Raw genomic sequence first — 17658 nt, 5'->3', positions numbered from 1 at the left:
TGTAAGCTTCTTTTTTATGTTTAAGATCCGCTAGGATTTCACCATTAAGCCAAGCTGGTCGCCTGCCATATTTACTATTCTTTCGACTCATCGGGATGGTTTGTCCCTGTAACCTCAACAGGGATTCCTTGAAATACAGCCAGCTCTCCTGGACTCCTTTCCCCTTCAAGTTAGTCCCCCAGGGGATCCTGGCCATCCGTTCCCTGAGGGAGTCGAAGTCTGCTTTCCTGAAGTCCAGGGTCCGTATCCTGCTGCTTACCTTTCTTCCCTGCGTCAGGATCCTGAACTCAACCAACTCATGGTCACTGCCTCCCAGATTCCCATCCACTTTTGCTTCCCCCACTAATTCTACCCGGTTTGTGAGCAGCAGGTCAAGAAAAGCGCCCCCCCTAGTTGGCTCCTCTAGCACTTGCGCCAGGAAATTGTCCCCTACGCTTTCCAAAAACTTCCTGGATTGTCTATGCACTGCTGTATTGCTCTCCCAGCAGATATCAGGAAAATTAAAGTCACCCATGAGAATCAGGGCATGCGATCTAGTAGCTTCCGTGAGCTGCCGGAAGAAAGCCTCATCCACCTCATCCCCCTGGTCCGGTGGTCTATAGCAGACTCCCACCACTACATCACTCTTGTTGCACACACTTCTAAACTTAATCCAGAGACACTCAGGTTTTTCTGCAGTTTCGTACCGGAGCTCTGAGCAGTCATACTGCTCCCTTACATACAGTGCTACTCCCCCACCTTTTCTGCCCTGCCTGTCCTTCCTGAACAGTTTATAACCATCCATGACAGTACTCCAGTCATGTGAGTTATCCCACCAAGTCTCTGTTATTCCGATCACGTCATAGTTCCTTGACATCACCAGGACCTCCAGTTCTCCCTGCTTGTTTCCAAGGCTTTGTGCATTTGTATATCAGCACTTGAGATAACCTGTTGATCGCCCCTCATTCTCAGTATGAGGCAGGAGCCCTCCCCTCACAGACATTCCTGCCTGTGCTTCCTCCCGGTATCCCGCTTTCCCACTTACCTCAAGCATGTGAGATGGCTTGCTGAGAGGACTGCTCGGTGGGAGAATCAGCAAGCCTGGTTGCATAGGCACAGTTGGGAGGTTCTGTCTATACTGCAAAAACAACAACAAACCCAGTGCTGGGGACCTGCTGCCCGGAAGACAGTCCTAGCCTAAGCTGCTGGTGGGGGCAAGACACTGGTAACAGCTAGGGTTGCCTGCCATGTGTTAACCATAGTGTGTGCAAACAATAGCCCTGGTTAGAGCTAACCAAGAACAAACCTGGTAGCCAGAGCGTGGACAAGATCAGTGTTGTGTTTCCATTTACATTCCATGCATTTCCCCAGCTATGGCCGTTACCAAGACCAGCAGAGGCTGCGGGATTGGTTCACGCATACGCTTCCTTAATGCTGAAAAATCTCTTTTTCCGGTCGACACGTTTAATTTTAATTATTTTTCCAAAACTTTAACCTAAGGAACGTGTTTCCATTCCACAGGATGGCGAGAGACGGTACCGAGAAGCCAGTGCTAGAAAAAAAATCCGATTGGACAGGTGAGTGAAACGGATCCGCCTCAAACTAAGCAGGGAAAAATAACGGGGGAATGTGGTGTTTTAAATAGAACAGTGTTTTTATTCCAGTCCGTGTTCTGCTCTGAATGATCACATGCGGGTAACTCGGTAAAGGCTGGGATAATTGAAGGTAACCCCTGGCTTTCTGTACCATGGAAGGCAGAGGGGTGGGTTGGTGGGTGGGTGGTGGGGGGAGCCTAGGCACCAACTCATGGGTGCTCCGGGGCTGGAGCACCCATGGGGAAAAAAAATAGTGGGTGCTCAGCACCCACTGGCAGCCCTGTGGATCAGCTAATTCCCCTCCCCCCAGCACCTCCCACCCGCCATCAGGCCCCACTGATCAGCTCCTCCCCCTTCCTCCCACCCGCCGTGTAGCAGCATACGGAAGGTGCGGGGCGGGGGAGGAGCGGTGCTTGGAAGGGACGGGGCGGGGGCCTTGGGGGAAGGGGTGGAGTGAGGTCAGGGCCTGGGGTGGAGCACCCCCCGGGAACGCAGGAAGTCAGCACCTATGTGTGGGGGAGAGGTTGTACGCTTTGGCTGTGATAATATTTGGCACTTACATAGCACCTTCCATGTGAGGATTTCTCAAAGCCTGGAGGAACTTAACCTTCCAGCACTCCGGGAGTTCAGTTGGGGAAACCTGAGTCCAGAGTTCAAGTGGTTTCCTCAAAGCACCCCAGCATGTCAGTGTTGGAAACAGGATTAGACTTCAGGCCGGACTCCCAGTTGCCTTCCTAGCCCAAAGTATTCGGCGCTGAGTTCAGCGTGAAGCAGAAAGACACTCCAAGGAGTGCAGGAGAGATGGCAGTTGCTCAGAGACAGTAGTAAGGTGCAACCCAACTATCCCAATGTGAAGGAAAGATAGAAAGAATAGTAAGAGGTCAGTATGGCTCCATCAGGAACTCTTTAAGGATCTGAAAATCAGAAAGGAATCTATCAAAAAGGGCAGACGTGGACAAGTTGCTAAGGATGAGTACGCCAGAATCATACAAGCATGGAGGGACAAAATCGGAAAGTCTGAGGCACAAAATGAGTTTCAGCTAGCAAGGGACAAAAGGCAATAAGAAATGGGCTTATAAATCCATTAGGAAGAAGAGAAAGATGAAGGAAACTGTAGGCTGCTACTTAACAGGGAGGAAGAGCTAATAATGGACATCAAGAAGGATGAAGTGTTTAATGTCCATTTTGTCTTCACTATGAAGGTAAATTGTGACCAGATACTTAACGCAATCTTAGCAACAAAGAGAAAGGAACTAGCTAAAATAGAGAGAAAACAAGTTAAAGAATATGTAGATAAATTAGATGCATTCAAGTTGGCAGGGCTGATGAAATGTACCCTAGGATATTTAAGTAACAAGCTGATACAATCTCAGACCCATTAGCAATTGTTTTCAAGAACTCATGGAGGATATGAGGTCCCAGAGGACTGGAGAAGGATGAACATAGTACTTATCTTTAAAAAGGGGAACACAAAGGACCCAGGGAATTATAGACCAGTCAGCCTAACTTCGATACCTGGAAAGATATGCAACAAATTATTAAACAATCAGTTTGTAAGCACCTAGAGATAATAGGGTTATAAGAAATAGACACCATGCATTTGTCAAGCCCAAGTAACAGATTATGCAAAAACCAACCTGATTTCCTCCTTTGACAGGGTTATTGGCCAGGTGAATGGGGGGAAGCAGTAGACATGATCTACCTGGAGAGAGAGAGAGAATTTTTAAGTAAGGAAAATGTCAGTCCCGCATGACATTTTCATAAACAAACCAGGGAAATGCATTCCGGGTGAAATGGCTATGAGAGGGGTGTACAACTGGCTGAATGATTGTACTCAAAGAGTAATTGTCAGCAGGTTGCTGTCAAACTGGAGGTATTCGTGAGGGGTCCTCTAGATGTCTGTCCTGTGTCTGGTACAAGTCAATATTTTCATTAATGAGTTGGATAATGGAGTGGAAAGTGTGATTATTGTGGAACCAAGCTGGGAGAGGGTTACAAGTACTTTGGAGAACAGGATTAGAATGCAAAACGACGTTGACAAATTAGAGAATTGGTCTGAAATCAAAAGATGAAATTCAATAAAGACAAGTGCAAAGTACTTCTCTTTGGAAGGAAAAATCAAATGCACTACAGAATGGGGCATAGCTGGCTAGGTGGTAGTATGGCTGAAGAGGATCTGGGGGTTATAGTGGATCACAGACTGAGTATGAATCAACAATGTGATGCAGTTGCTAAAGAGGCATCAGTCTGCCGTGTATGAACAAAGTATTGTAGGTAGGACACAGTAGGTCATTGTCCCACTCTACTCAGCACTGGTGAGGCCTCAGCTGGAGTACTGTCACCAGTTCTGGGTGCTACACTTTTGGAAAAATATGAGTGTGTCCAGAGGAGAGCAACAAAAATGAAAAAAGGTATAGAAAGCCTGATGTATGAGGAAAGGTTAAAGGTGGGCATGTTTGGTCTTGAGAAAAGAAGTCTGGGGGAGGGACCTGATAACAATCTTCAAATACGTTAAGGGCTGCTATAAAGACGATGATGATCCGACAGAGATTGTGGAATCTCTGTAATTCATTGGAGGTTTTTAAGAACAAGTTGGACAAACATTTTTCAGGGATGGTCTAGATGAACTTGGTCCTGCTTCAGCACAGGGGGCTGGACCAGATGACCTCTTGAGGTCCCATTCCCACGATTCTGTGAAAAGGTACTTGAGGGCTAAGTGGTGTAGTGCCAAACGATAGAATGTTAGGAAGACACAGACATAACGCAGATCTCTGTAGGGGAGCTGGAGAGAGAGAAGATGGTAGGGACAGCACAGGAGAAACTGTCTGAATTCAGAAGTAGAAACTGTGTATAAAACAAAGCATCACAGGGCTATGCTTATTTTATACATCCATTATTGTCAAAACACACTATAATATCCAGATACGTTGGTGATTAATGCACTATAATATCTGCACAGATACAGAACACAAAAATACATAGCTAGACCAGATCAATCTGTAATAATCATAGTGATTAGCCCTTTTCTAGTGCTACGCATCTTAGAGGTGCTTTATAATCATTCAGTTTTATCTCCCTCCTGTGGGGCATGAAGGGAAGAATTTATTAACCTCACTCTATTCTTGGGGAAACTGAGGCAGAGCTAAGTGATTTGCCCAAGACTACCAAGCATTTGTCCAGAGCCAGGATTAAAGATCTTGAATATTTGGTGCTCTCAGAGGACAAGAGAAGCAGTACAGTTTAGTGGGTAAGATGGAATAAATAAACCACTTTGATCATGTGTTCCATTTGTGTATTGCTCCTTGTATTCTTGCTGTCCTTATTCCTGGCTCTGCTGTAAGAGTTGGACAAATCATTGAATTTCTGTGCCTCAGTTTCCCCTTCAGTAAAACAGGCATAATGATGCTCGCTTGCCTCTGTAAAACTCTTTTAGAACTATGGGTAAAAAGTGCAAAATTTTATTATTTTTTATTATTTATTACAAGAGTGCACACACCTTATGCTGTCCCCTCAAGCAGTGAAAAAGTAACATATTGGATAGTCAGTTTTTCCCCCTGGAAGCTGCTATTTTCAGCTTAATGGAGTATCTGCAGAACCTTGATAATAGCCCTAGTTGCATCCAAGACCAGTAATTGACTGGGTTTTGGAGAATCATAGAATTGTAGGACTGGAAGGAACCTCGAGAGGTCGTCTAGTCCAGTCCCTTGCACTCATGGCAGGACTAAGTATTATCTAGACCATTCCTGCCAGGTGTTTGTCTAACCTGCTCTTAAAAGTCTCTAATGATGGAGATTCCACAACCTCCCTAGGCAATTTATTCCAGTGCGTAACCACCTTGACAGTTAGGAAGCTTTTCCTTATGTCCAACCTAAAATGTCCTGGCTGCAATTTAAGCCCATTGCTTCTTGGCCTAGCCTAAGAGGTTAAGGAAAACGATTTTTCTCTCTCCTCCTTTTAACAACCTTTTATGTACTTGAAAATTGTTATCATGTCCCCCCTCAGCCTTCTCTTCCCCAGACTAAATAAACCCAGTTTTTTCACTCTTCCCTCATAGATCATGGTTTCTAGCAGGGCTGGCTCTAGGATTTTTGCCGCCCCAAGCAAAAAAATTTTTGGCTGCCCCCACTTCTTTTTCATGGCTCATCCTGCCCTCGGCTCCGCCGCATTCCCCCCCATTGCTTCCTGCAGCTCCCCCCACCGCAACCCCCCGCCCTAGCTCACCTCCGCTCCTCCTGCTCCCCTGAATGTGCCGTCACTCCGCTTCTCCCCCTTCCCTCTCAGGCGAGGGAGAGGCAGCGCATTCAGGGGAGGAGGCAGAGCAGAGGTGAGCAAGGGTGGGCAGGGGAGCGCAGGAAGTAACAGGGGAGGGGGGGGGATAGAGGAACCGCTCCCTGTCCCAGCTCACCTCCGCTCCACCACCGCCACCTCCCCCAAGTGCGCCACCGTTCGGCTTCTCCCTCCCTCCCTCCTTCCCAGGCTTGCCGCGCGAAACAGCTGTTTGGGCAGCGGGGGCACATTTCTAGGGGCAGCATGGCTGGCGCCGTAATGCCGCCCCAAGAAATGTGCCACCCCAAGCACCTGCTTGTTTTGCTGGCCTAGAGCCAGCCCTGTTTTCTAGATCCTTAATGGCTCTTCTCTGGACTTGAATTTTCCTTGCCCTAACAGGCTTCTTACTGCTGCCCCTGATCTGCAGGAAAGTGGGAAGCTGGCCTTTGGTCAGTTTTACATCTGTTATGAACATTATTTTATTCCCAATCTCTCCACTTGTTTTGTCTGCATGTGCAATTGGAGTCCTGTCTTCTCCGCCCATTGTGAATCCCTATTCCTGGAGTCCTCTCTGGTCATGTGGTTGCAATGAAGCCTTGCAGAAGAGACAGCTGCTTTATTTTGTTACTTTTCAACTCTTCACCTTGGTTATATCATGTCTCTGATTACAGATCTGGTGTTCTCGGACAAATTATACCCCAGTATCTCAGTCCCTGAGAATAAGATTGTAGTGAAGTGTGGCAATTAAGCAGTGAAAATATTTTCTTCCTGGAATGTCTTGTGGCATCTGCCCTCCTGCTTCCAGGAGTTTCATAACTTTCCCTTGAGCCCCAGGTCAATATGAGAACAAACACGTGGACCCTAAGAAGTGCTGTATCTGTCTGAATCTAGCATCAGCTGTTCACTCACTACACCAGTCCAGGGATGAATTCTGATCCTTTCTGTTACAGTAAAGGCTTCCATCAAACGACCCTAAATAAACAGCATCCTGCAAATTTGACTTGCTGTTTGTGCACAGTTCAAATATAGTGTTTGCTCCAGTGATAAAACCCAAGCTCTTCTAATCCGAGCTTGGGTTGCTGTGCACCTCCCAACACAGATGATTCAGATTTTGTTACAAACCGAATGACTAACTCTTCAGTAACACGTCCGCTGTGGCTCTCAAAGCACTTTCCAAAGGTGGATAAGTACCATCCCCATTTAACAGACTGGGAAACCGGAATGGAGATGCTAAGGCCAGATTTCAGAAGCAACCTGTTTTGGGCACCCTGCTTTAGACCCTAGGGCCTGGGCAGGTGTGGTTCCCATTGATCTGATTTGTAGTTGGTGGGTGTTCAGCACTTCTGAAAAGCAGGTCCTGGATTGTGGGCACCCAAAACCATTTCCCTGAGAGGCTCTCAGGGACTTGCCAAAGAGGTTATCCAGTAAGTTAGACCTGGGAATAGAACCCAGATCTCCTGGCTCCTAGTTTGGGGTCTTGTCCTCTTGTGTAACAAGGTAGCTGGCCCATTAAATGAAAGTAGGCTCAGCTCTCCTGTTCCTGTCCAAGTGTGACCCACCTTTGTGTGAGGAGGAGGGTGGGGTGCCTGAGGGAGTTATAAATGAGAGTTCAGGGGCCTGAGAGGGGAGTTGAGAACTCCGAGAGGGAGCTCAGCAGGCAAGTTTAGAACCCAGAGTTCAGGATGGGGGAGAATCCAAAGTAAAGCGAGTTCACAGGCAGAGCTCCAGGGAGGGGATTCCCCTGGAGGACGGAGTGGTAAGAGTTCCCTGGTTGAGCAATGGCATTAGATCAGGCTATTGAAAGAGGAGGGCGATCAGAGGGTCATCTGCAAATGTCCCCAGGCCAGAGAGCGCTGAAGGCTGAGAGCAGCCCAGGGAGATGCCTGCTGGCCAGAGAGGGCCAAAGCCTGGGGTACTATGGAGGCGTGAGCCGGCTGATGTGTCTGGGCAAGAGCTGGAACCATAGCTGGGAAGGAAACAGGGCAGAGAAACACCCCAACTAGAGGGGCGGGGTGGGGTGGGAAACACCACAGCTGTACCTGGGGGCTGGGCTGGGCTGTGGGGGAGAGATGCAGGAGTTGGACTGTTAGGATGAATGTACTGTTAGCACTGTGCTGAGGGGATTCTGGTTCATGGTAGTGGGACTGTTGGTAATAAATTACTAAGTAGAGCCTTCAGAGTACGTGGGTTATTTGAGAAATCAAGGGAAAATGAGGCCAAGGGCCACTTGCAGGGCTGCCGTGAGGGGGTGCCTGGGTGGAAGCCATGCATTTATAGCTTGCCTATGCCACTCCCTGACCACCTGCAGAGATCTGCCTGCCTGACCAGAAAGCCCAGCTGGGAGCCCTTCCTGTTCCAATCCAGCCCTGAACTTTGTGGCTTAGGCCCCTCCCATCCCTGACCAACAGAAGTGTTAGTGTAGACGAGGCCTTAGTCTTGCCCCATCCAGACCACTGCTGGCCTTTGTTAGAAGTAATCCTTAAAGGTTCTTTTCACCCTGTGCCTCTCCCTTCCGCCTGCAAATGATGTGCAGGATTTCTGAGGCTTTTGTTGCTCTGAGCTCCCTCAAGTTGAGCCAAGAAGAAATGGCTGTTTCAATCCACTGGGATCCTGGTCCCAAGATATTCATAAGATGACTGTGTTTTTCCTCCACTCCTTTTGTAGATCATTGCTGGAGAAGCTGTTGAAGTCAAAAACACTGCTGCTAACTTCACTTTCTCTCTCTTTCACCAGCATGGGTTTGAGATGTCCTTTTCCCTGCCACATACTGAAGATCAGTACTGCTATAACTAAAGCAATTCTCTTTGCTTTCCCTAGAAAATACATCATTTCCTGTGAACAGACAAAAGTGCCATTGTCAGTGCCCTGGGACCAAAGTAACAAGGTATAATAACTGTCTCTGTAGGTATTGGCCATATCCTCCCTTGGCATCTAATCCCCATGTGCTGTAGGAAGGCCCAGCAGCAGGTACTAAGTAGCAGCTAGAAGTTTATACATGAATAAATATGTTCTATGGAAACAAGAAGGATGAAACCTTACCTAAAACAGCATGTGTTATAGGGATCTTAACTGGAATAATAAATTCCTTCTTAACCCCTGATTTACTCTGATTAATTCAGTATCCGAGCAGTTGCAAGCTTTGCTATAGTATCCAATGAGTTTAGATATAGGAAAACATAACTGAAGGTCAAAGTGATTTCTACTGTGTTTTCTTATGATGTTTTTATGTAGGTTTATCTGAGCTACAACAATGTTTCTGCACTGAAGACGCTTGTAGCGAAAACCAATTGGGTACTCGCCACAGAAATAGACAAGGTACTTAACCCTGCCACACTCCCAAGTAAACACTGCCGCCTTAGTCTCTTGGACTGCCTACAGTGAGTGGAAACAACTCATGTTAAGATCAGAGGAAATGTTTCAGTCATTCCCCACCCCCAGTTACTTGAATCCTAGTGTATCCAAAAGTGTTTGATGTCCCCACAACACTTTGAATAAATGGGGTTGTACCGCACGTATTCAATGAATGCATGTCTATACTATCAACGTTCCATATACGTCCAAATGTACACTGCATACGCACACTTATGTACATGTAAAATACATGGCTTCCAGTGATGCCGTATGATCTGCTATAGAACGTGTGCTTTAGTAAAATCCCACGGAACCCACCAACAAGAGCTGTCCTCAATTTCACCCCTTTCCATTCAACACCCAGGCTAGCTAGCCTGTAAACTTCTCTTGGACAACTGTTTTTTGTGCTTTACTCCTGGGGCTTAATGGAGTCACCAGAACCAGCTCATAAAACACAGGCCTCGTGTACCACCAGGGATATGTGATTCTTCATGTTAATGTAATGGGGAGAGAGAGAGATCAAAGCTGTTTGGTTATATTATAATAAAGTAAAAATATGAAGGAATCTTTTTGGGGAAAATCAAATGTCATTTTAATGAAGACAGCAGGCTGTGCCTCTCACCTGTTCTGTCTGTCTCCCTCTCAAAGGTCAGGATGTACACGCTGGAGGAAGACCAGTACCTCTCCTTCCGAATAGAGATGTCCCTCTGCATTGATGCAACGCAGGCCTTCTTCCTTCTGTCAGACTTAAGAAAGAGGCACGAATGGGATAGATATTATGCGTGAGTACTTGGAGGGCAGCTAACATGTTAGGAGTGATGGTCCCTGTTTTACTGGGGATGGGGGGAGAAAGGCCCCCAATTTCTTTCCTTTGGCTTTCCTGCCTCAAAGCAACTTCCCATTCCAAAACGGTTCTTCATTCAAGCCATGTAAAGTGCTTTTTCCCCTCCATCATCCACCCTACTCCAAAACCAGTAGCGTTCAGTATAGGGAGTCCATGGTTGCATATGTACCGACGGTGGAGCTGGCTGCCACACTGCTCACGGGTTGTACGGTGGAATAGAATCTAGGACCTTTATCTCCTAAAGCACAAGTTTCTGCCACTTGAGCGGAGGAAGACTCTCCTTTAGCTGTTGGTGACAGTAGCAAGGCTTTTATCTTCTGGAGACCAGCCCCGGGCACAAGTTAGTCAAGTGTTCTGCCCGCATGCTGGTGACACCTCTAGTCTTGTTAGCCTAGGACTGCAGTTGAGACTCCGAGCTGGCAGAGGTGTGTAAGCACAGCAGTGAGCTGGCTCGTAGCTTTAACATTTTATGTTGCTGTCCTCTATAAAGGGGTCGAACTTCCTGTAAAGTGTGCTGTACTCCTCTTCCCAACTCCATGAAGTGGCTGTATTGTGACTATACACTGTGACCAGCATATGTTCTTAGCTCTCCCGTTGCCTTGGATGGTCATTAGAATTGGTTTTACTGAGAGGGGGAATCTTATGCCAGGATCATACGCCTGTCTAGTTTAAAATATCCTTTGCAGGAGGGTGTCACAGTTCCTAAAGTAACTGCACCTCTGATCCCTTTGTGGCCTTCTTGAGATTTCAGCTCTCCTTGGGGCAGGATCCCACTGTCCATTCTCTCCAGGCTGGGGATTGTAGACTGCAATTCACGGTGATCACCTCAGCAGATCTAACTTTAGGTCAAGCCCTGTTCTCTCTAAGGCAATGGCAGGGTTAACCAGCGACCAGTCAGCCTCCATAAATCAAATACTAGTTATTCAGAAGAAAAGCATTACAGAGAAAATGTTTTTAAAAACAATGAACCGTTTACGTGCAAGTCTTTGCTTAGCAAACAGTCACCCATCTTCAGCACAGAGACCCTGGCAGGCTTCAGAGTCATTCAGGTCCTTGGCAGGTCTTGTGTGTCTGGGTCACTGTCTCATGTCCTGCAGGTCTTGGAAAAAGTGTGGGTGGGGGGGCCCTCTCCCTACGTCAAAGTGGTCACTTTATACAGTTTTCAATTCTTTGTTTGCCAGGCCTCATGAACCCCATTAAACTAGTCTCTATGCAATTTCCCCCAGGGGATGAGGCTTCTCCAGACTTAGCTGTATGGGAATTTGCATGAATTCTCCCCCAATGGTTGTAGTTTCTGCAGGAAACGCTATAACTGCCCCATGGAGCCAGAAATACAATCCCTAGCCCATTCAGATACATAAAACACTTATAAAATGGATACCATAGTCTTTGGAGCATCCGTCACAGAGGGCACCTCTTTAAGGGCTCCTCATTCTTCCAGTACTACAGCCTCGGGTGGGTGATCTGTCCTATTGTTCATTTGCACTGAATCCAGGACTTCTCTGCTCCCAGGAGCAGCCTGTGAAGTTTTAAGGAGCTGTAACTTATTTTCCCAGGGACTGTCAGCTCCAAGAGGGCAGGGTGCGTGTGCGTATCAGTGGGAGCGTTCTGGACTTTTAGTCCGTTTTACTGCTGGGTTGAATGAGCTACAAGGAGGTGAAATGACTTTCCCAGGTCACACAGTGAGCCGGTGATCTTTGTGGCTCTGATCCCAGCCACGAACCTCGTGTCCTCCACCAAAACCAAAACATCCCAGTGAAAGACTCAGAAACAACCTCTAATTTCAGGCCAATCCCATCCTTCAAAGATAAACAAAACCAGACCGAGAAGGTACAGGAGGTGTCATGTCACGATACGTGAAAAGGATTTGCATCCTACTTGACAATACAATTGAAACGTTTGGGGTCAGAAGCTGAAGAACTCGGGGCCTGATCCAAAGCTTGTTGACAGTAGTGGGGTTTGGCTCAGTCTCTTGCCAAGGGAGAGCCAAGTATGAACTTCCACAGAAGGCAACAGATATGTAGCCTAAGTAAGGATTTCGGGATGTGACTAAAAGAGAATTGTTTGGAGCAATTAATTTTGTTAAGAAAATGCTGTACCTCAGGTAGTCAAATAGAGTCAGATTTCCAAAGTGGCAGGTAGGCGCCCAGGGGGATTTTCATGACCTGCATCTTTAGGTGCTTAGATGTGTTTAAAAATCTGGCCTGTAGTCCCTGGGAAAGCTGATATATCTGGGAAGGTGGCTCTGATTCAGTGGAGAAAGCTTTTTTTTTTTTCCCCTGATCCCTATGACTGATTGTAAGTTTGTCCTAACTGGCTTTTGTTTGGCTGTTATTTCTCTGGCTTTGAACTGCTTCTATCTGCAGTCTCTGGGTTACTGCTGAGTAACACCATATGGTTAGGGCTCTACCAAATTCATGGCCCATTTCACAGCCAAGGAGGTTTAAAATTAGTCAGTTTCAGGTTTTCAGATATTTCCATCTAGAATATTACAGTATTGTAACTGAGGGGGTCCTGACCCAAAAGGTGGTCAGAGTGGGAGGGTCACAAGGCTACTGTAGGGGGGGTCATGGGGTCGCCACCCTTACCCCTGCCCTACAACTGGCAGGGGCACTGCCTTCAGAGCTGGAAGGCTGCTGGCCAGGTGCCCAGCTCTAAAACCAACACCACTGCCAGCAGCAGCACAGAAGTGAGGGTCAAGTTACCATAGGCCTGGTTTTTCTGTCTGCTTCTTGTCTGAGTGGGGGGGGCTGACAGCTGGAGCCACAGCTGCCTGCATGGAGAGGTGACAACAGCTGGAGCTACTGGCTCCCTGCATAGGGGTGGACGTAATAACAGCTGGAGCCATGGAGAGGCTGGGGTGGTTCCCTGAGGTGGGTCTGACCTGCCCTGGGAGCAGTCTTTGCAGGGGAAGAGGATGTTTGGGCCATCCCCGTCCCTGGCTGGGACTAGCAGCTGGACCATGCACAGGGTAGGAGCCCCTGGCTGGACACCAGCTTTCTTGGGGGAGATCAGATTTCACAGTCGGATGCATTTTTCACAGCCGTGAATTTGGTAGGGCCCTGCGTACGATGGAACACTCTTGAGAGAGAGGGAGGACATCTTTTAAGGGAAGGTGTCTGGTGTCCTGGTGCTGGGAAGATGACATCATCTTGGAAGACAGCCTGAATCCTTTCCGGAATGTCCTTTTGCCTCTTTCCAGGAGCGCTGAGCTCGTGCAGCAAGTTGATGAAGACGACATGATCTACCACGTGCTTAGTCAGACTGTTAGTCAAGAAAAGAAGTCTCAGGACTTCGTCATCCTGGCGTCACGAAGAAAACCTTGTGATGAAGGGTACGTAAATTCGCAGGGCTCCAGTGACATGCTGGGTCTAGCGGGCTTACCCTGTGCAGCACTCAGCGTTCTTCACTCGCTGGCAGTCAGTGCCCAGAACAGGGACAGCAGTGGTGGGACTAGCCCATGGGGCTGGAAACGTCTAGTGTTTGGTCAGCGTGGTGGTAGCTTTTAGAGCTGCAAAGTCTGTGCTTAGTATTAGCTTAGTATTTACGCTCTCTAAAATCCCCACAGATGGTGCTTTCTCTCCTGTTCAAATGTGTCTGGGCTGTCTTTCAGTGCCCGTGGTAGACAAGTGCAGTGTATTGGTCAGTTGCTGGAACCCCATACTTAAACCAACCATCTTGCAAGGGCTGTGCGTCATTGGACTTATGACCTACTGAAGAAAGGATCATTTTCATGGCAAATATTTACAATGAGCCAGTGAGTGAAAAAATACTTTACCATGAAAATAGTTAATTCATAGCCTCATCTCTGTGGATCCGAAAACATCACACAGAGGAGTGATTGGCACTGGTACACAACTTCCTTTTCACTGCACAATTGGCTGCAAGAGGGATCTAAAGTAACTTGTTGCATATAGAATATGGGTGTGTTTCAATATGTAGCTTTTTGTATTGCAGATAAGATCTAGATTGATACAGAGCGCTCTAGATTGCTTGGTAAGCTGTGTGTAAGCAAGTATGGATTTCAGTATGGCTAAATGTAAGCTCGTACAGCTAGGAAAAAAGAATGTCAGCCTACTTACAGAAATGGGGGACTCTCTCCTGGGAAGCAGTGACTGTGAAAACGACTGGGATCCTGGGGGACGATCAGCTGAACATGCATCCCCATGTTGTGGCCAAAAGGGCTGGTGTGATCCTTGGCTCTATTAAAAAAGAGACTATCAAATGGGAGTAGGCAGGGTTTATTACCTCTGTATTTGGCACTGGTGCGACTGCTACTAGAATCCTGTGCCCCATTCTGGGGCCCACGAGTCCAGAAGGAGTTTGTATTGGAGATGGTTCTGAGAAGAACCACAAAATGATTCAGGGTCTGGACATCATGCCTTCTGGCGAAAGACTCGGGGAACTCATTCCAGTTACCCCTTCCTAGAGAAGGGTGAGCATAGGCATGCCGTTTAGGAGATGAATACTTGTCACATGCTGTTCCTGACTATTCTCACCCTAGCCTTCTTTTTAGCCCAGTTCTTTGGCTGGGAATTTCAGAGGAGTCTCAAGGAGACTGAATTTCAGTAGGAGTTGGGTGCCTGACTCCCTTAGGCTCCTGAAAATCCGAGTCTCCAGTCCCTTGGCACCAAGTGGAATGGGAGCTCTCGCTCTGACTGCAATGTATTTGCCTTAGTGTGCCTGGGGAAGGGATACCTTACCTGCTTTCAGTACCCAATATGATAAAAACACAGGGGACACTGAAGTCACAGTGATGAGATTTGTAGATAGAGACCAGATCACAGCCAGCTTCCCTCCCACCCACCCCACCTTCTGTCCTCATTGTTTTCAGTTGATTTCATTTTTTTTTTTTTTAAATCACTCCAAGATATCTTGGATGTTACTTATTTTGAAGTCAATACAAGAAGAAATGCAGAAGCAGAAGGTGGACTGTGACCGTGTAGTGCTGTGTTTCCATGCATGAATCTCTAGGCAGAGGTCATTTCCAGTTGTGGGGCAGTTCTGCCACCTGCATTTCCTGGCATTGATCTGAGCAGGGTTAACTCGAGAGTTGGCATAAAATCCTGCTCCTCTCTCACCTTTTCAATACACTTGTGAACCGCTCCTAAGCGGGCTTCCTTCTCTTACAGTGACCCATATGTCGTCGCGTTCAGGTCGGTCACGCTGCCCACCCATCCACCCAACCCTGAGTACACCCGAGGGGAGACGATGTGTTCTGGCTTCTGTATTTGGCAGGAGACAGCTGAGCTAACCAAGGTGAGGCTTTCGGCTCTCTCAGCTATCTCAGGATAGCTGTGTCCCCCAGCGACAATCACTGTGGCCTTTACCTGTGTTCCATAACCAAGAGCTCGTGCATGCCGACCTGTGGTTGGCACTAGTGTGCTTTAGTTCAGCTCCCCAGTGCCCAGTTCAGAGGGGGACAAACAGAAGGGCCTGCAAGTCTGGTGCTGCACATCCCTGTCTGTGCTGGGTTGGGGATTTGGGGGGAATTTCTGGAGTCCTTCAATTTTCAAGCCCCTCCCTTTTTAAAAAAACAAAACAAAAACCTCTCCCCATCCCCCCCCCCCCCAACACCCTCCTTCTTACTGTCACATAACACCTCACCTTCATGTGCACACAGTTTGTCCACATTGCTCAGGTGGATAAATTATGCTACCCCCATTTTACAGGTGGGGAAACCGAGGCACAGCATGATTCCATGACTTGTTCACGGGGACAGAGGAAGCATTGAATTGAAAATGGATCCCAGATTTTCTGACTCCCAGCCCTGTCCCAATAACCCTCCCTTGCCAAAGGGCTGCATGTCCCAGGCTGTCCCCTGCCGAGTGGATGCACCAGTGTGGTCTGAGTGTGAACTCAAGTCACTTTGACAAGAGGAAATGTTAATACTACGGACAGTTCAAGTAATGGAGGCCTAACAGTTGAACTGCATTTCAACTACTGTAGTCTGGACTGAAAGGTTTTTTCAAATTCTAAAAACCTTTTCAAAATGTCCCCTTTCCATGCTATCAGAACAGTCTGGGCCACCGTATTTGTGTCCAACCCCAACTTTTCCAAGCCCTCGTGTGCTGGCTTTGCTTTGAGCACTAAGGCTGGAATTCACCCTTGCCCACACAAAGCCAGAGGGATTGGTGGGAACTAAGTGAGAAGCTGGGTATTCATTGCCCCCAGGCCGCAGAGGAACCTTTCCACAGCTGCTATTCCAAGTTATGGGCTGGGATAGTGGCTACTACCCTTCTGCACCCAAGGGGGGTTCACAGCCACTGGATCAGAGGAACTGGCAGTTCTATGGTCTGTACATCCCCAAACCTCTCCGCTATTCAGAGCCACTGGGGAGAGAGCCCCTGCTGAACCATGGGAAGAGGAAGTCAGTACCTATGCTGCTGCTGTACTTATTAGAAAATGACTTATGTAGGTTTCCACCTGTGGATGTCCCCATAGCTGTCTTAATGAATGTGTTGTGGATTTCAGGTGTCCTATTACAACCAGGCTGCTCCAGGATACCTAGCTTACGTCACAACTAACATTGCAGGACTGTCCTCGGACTTCTATGTTACCTTCAAAGCCTGTGAGAGATTCCTGCAGAAGAACAAGGATGAGATCGTAGTCGGGCTTCAGAATCTGTAACTGTTGGCCCTTTTTGCACAGTGCTGTGTGACTATCTTGTACATATTGAAGCGACTGGTCTGTGTAGGTGAGAGCACATGGAGAGTAATTACTTAGATAATGTTAGTGGCATTGCTAGGAGCACAATGACTTGAAATCATCTATTGTAGCATGACTAAAATCCGCTCTTCTCTCTAGTGTGCTTGATGATGGTGAGAAATGTAATGGCTGGAGCCAATCTACCTAATCAGGGAGAGGGATTATTAAGGCCAAACTCTGTGGCAACTATTATGGTTTATCTGAGTGCAAAATTTGGCCTGGGGTGGGATGGGGAGAGAGGTCCACGTGGTTCCTACATGGCCAGTGTTTCATTGTGAAGTCAGTCAGCTCATTCTAAGGTCTAGGGCTAGAGCAGCGTGTAATCTGCTTAAAAAGCACGAGCCTTATTTTATTTGTATTCCGTCTTGTAACCTCATGTTCAGGAATTGACTTTCTGACAGCATCACCCGCACTTGAACCTTTGTACAAAAGTAAAGGTTACAAAATGGATTATTTTTTTCACCAGTTCTTGTAATCCAATGGAGGAACTGTCCATCTTTTAATCCAATGAAGTAAATCAGGACAGGATTTGGGTGGGGGAGAAGGCCAGCCTGGTCTCCTGTAACACGGTACTGTTGGATTTGACACACTAGGCATTATGATGCAGGATACCTCATTGATGTGCTGCAATTCCATGTTCTGTCTTTCACACACCATAAAAAGAATGGGAGTGGTAATAAAGAAGCCCCATTCACCTTCTGACCTCAGGAGTTTGTCTCGCCGGGTTTTCTTTAGTTACTGAGTATTTTTCTTGATCAGCCCCAGAGTAAGGGAAATTGAACTGTTTTCTGTGGGAAATTGATTCTTCTTGTTTAAGAATTTTTAAACCTGCACTGCTGCTGTCTGAAGGATTTTCTCCCCCTTTGTTGGTAAATAAAGCACAACTATGGGGATGGATTTCCAGTCTTCCTGCTT

General features: G+C 47.3%; 1 protein-coding gene across 2 annotated transcripts in view; it reads left to right on the top strand.

The window, feature by feature from the left end:
* The window catches only part of ACOT11 (acyl-CoA thioesterase 11), a 66200-nt gene extending 48560 nt beyond the window's left edge, over positions 1-17640 (top strand). For both annotated transcript variants that reach the window (XM_073357612.2, XM_073357611.2), the window contains exons 11-17: positions 1501-1556; positions 8658-8724; positions 9072-9155; positions 9840-9973; positions 13238-13369; positions 15168-15294; positions 16510-17640. In XM_073357612.2, the coding sequence (XP_073213713.1) occupies positions 1501-1556; positions 8658-8724; positions 9072-9155; positions 9840-9973; positions 13238-13369; positions 15168-15294; positions 16510-16665 (756 nt within the window). In that variant the 3' untranslated portion in view covers positions 16666-17640. The remainder of the gene's footprint in view (positions 1-1500; positions 1557-8657; positions 8725-9071; positions 9156-9839; positions 9974-13237; positions 13370-15167; positions 15295-16509) is intronic.
* Positions 17641-17658: the final 18 nt, after the last annotated feature.

This window comes from Lepidochelys kempii, chromosome 8 (genome assembly GCF_965140285.1).
Source record: "Lepidochelys kempii isolate rLepKem1 chromosome 8, rLepKem1.hap1, whole genome shotgun sequence".
NCBI classification, from domain to species: Eukaryota; Metazoa; Chordata; order Testudines; family Cheloniidae; genus Lepidochelys; species Lepidochelys kempii.
This window is presented reverse-complemented; position numbering and strand designations above follow the sequence as displayed.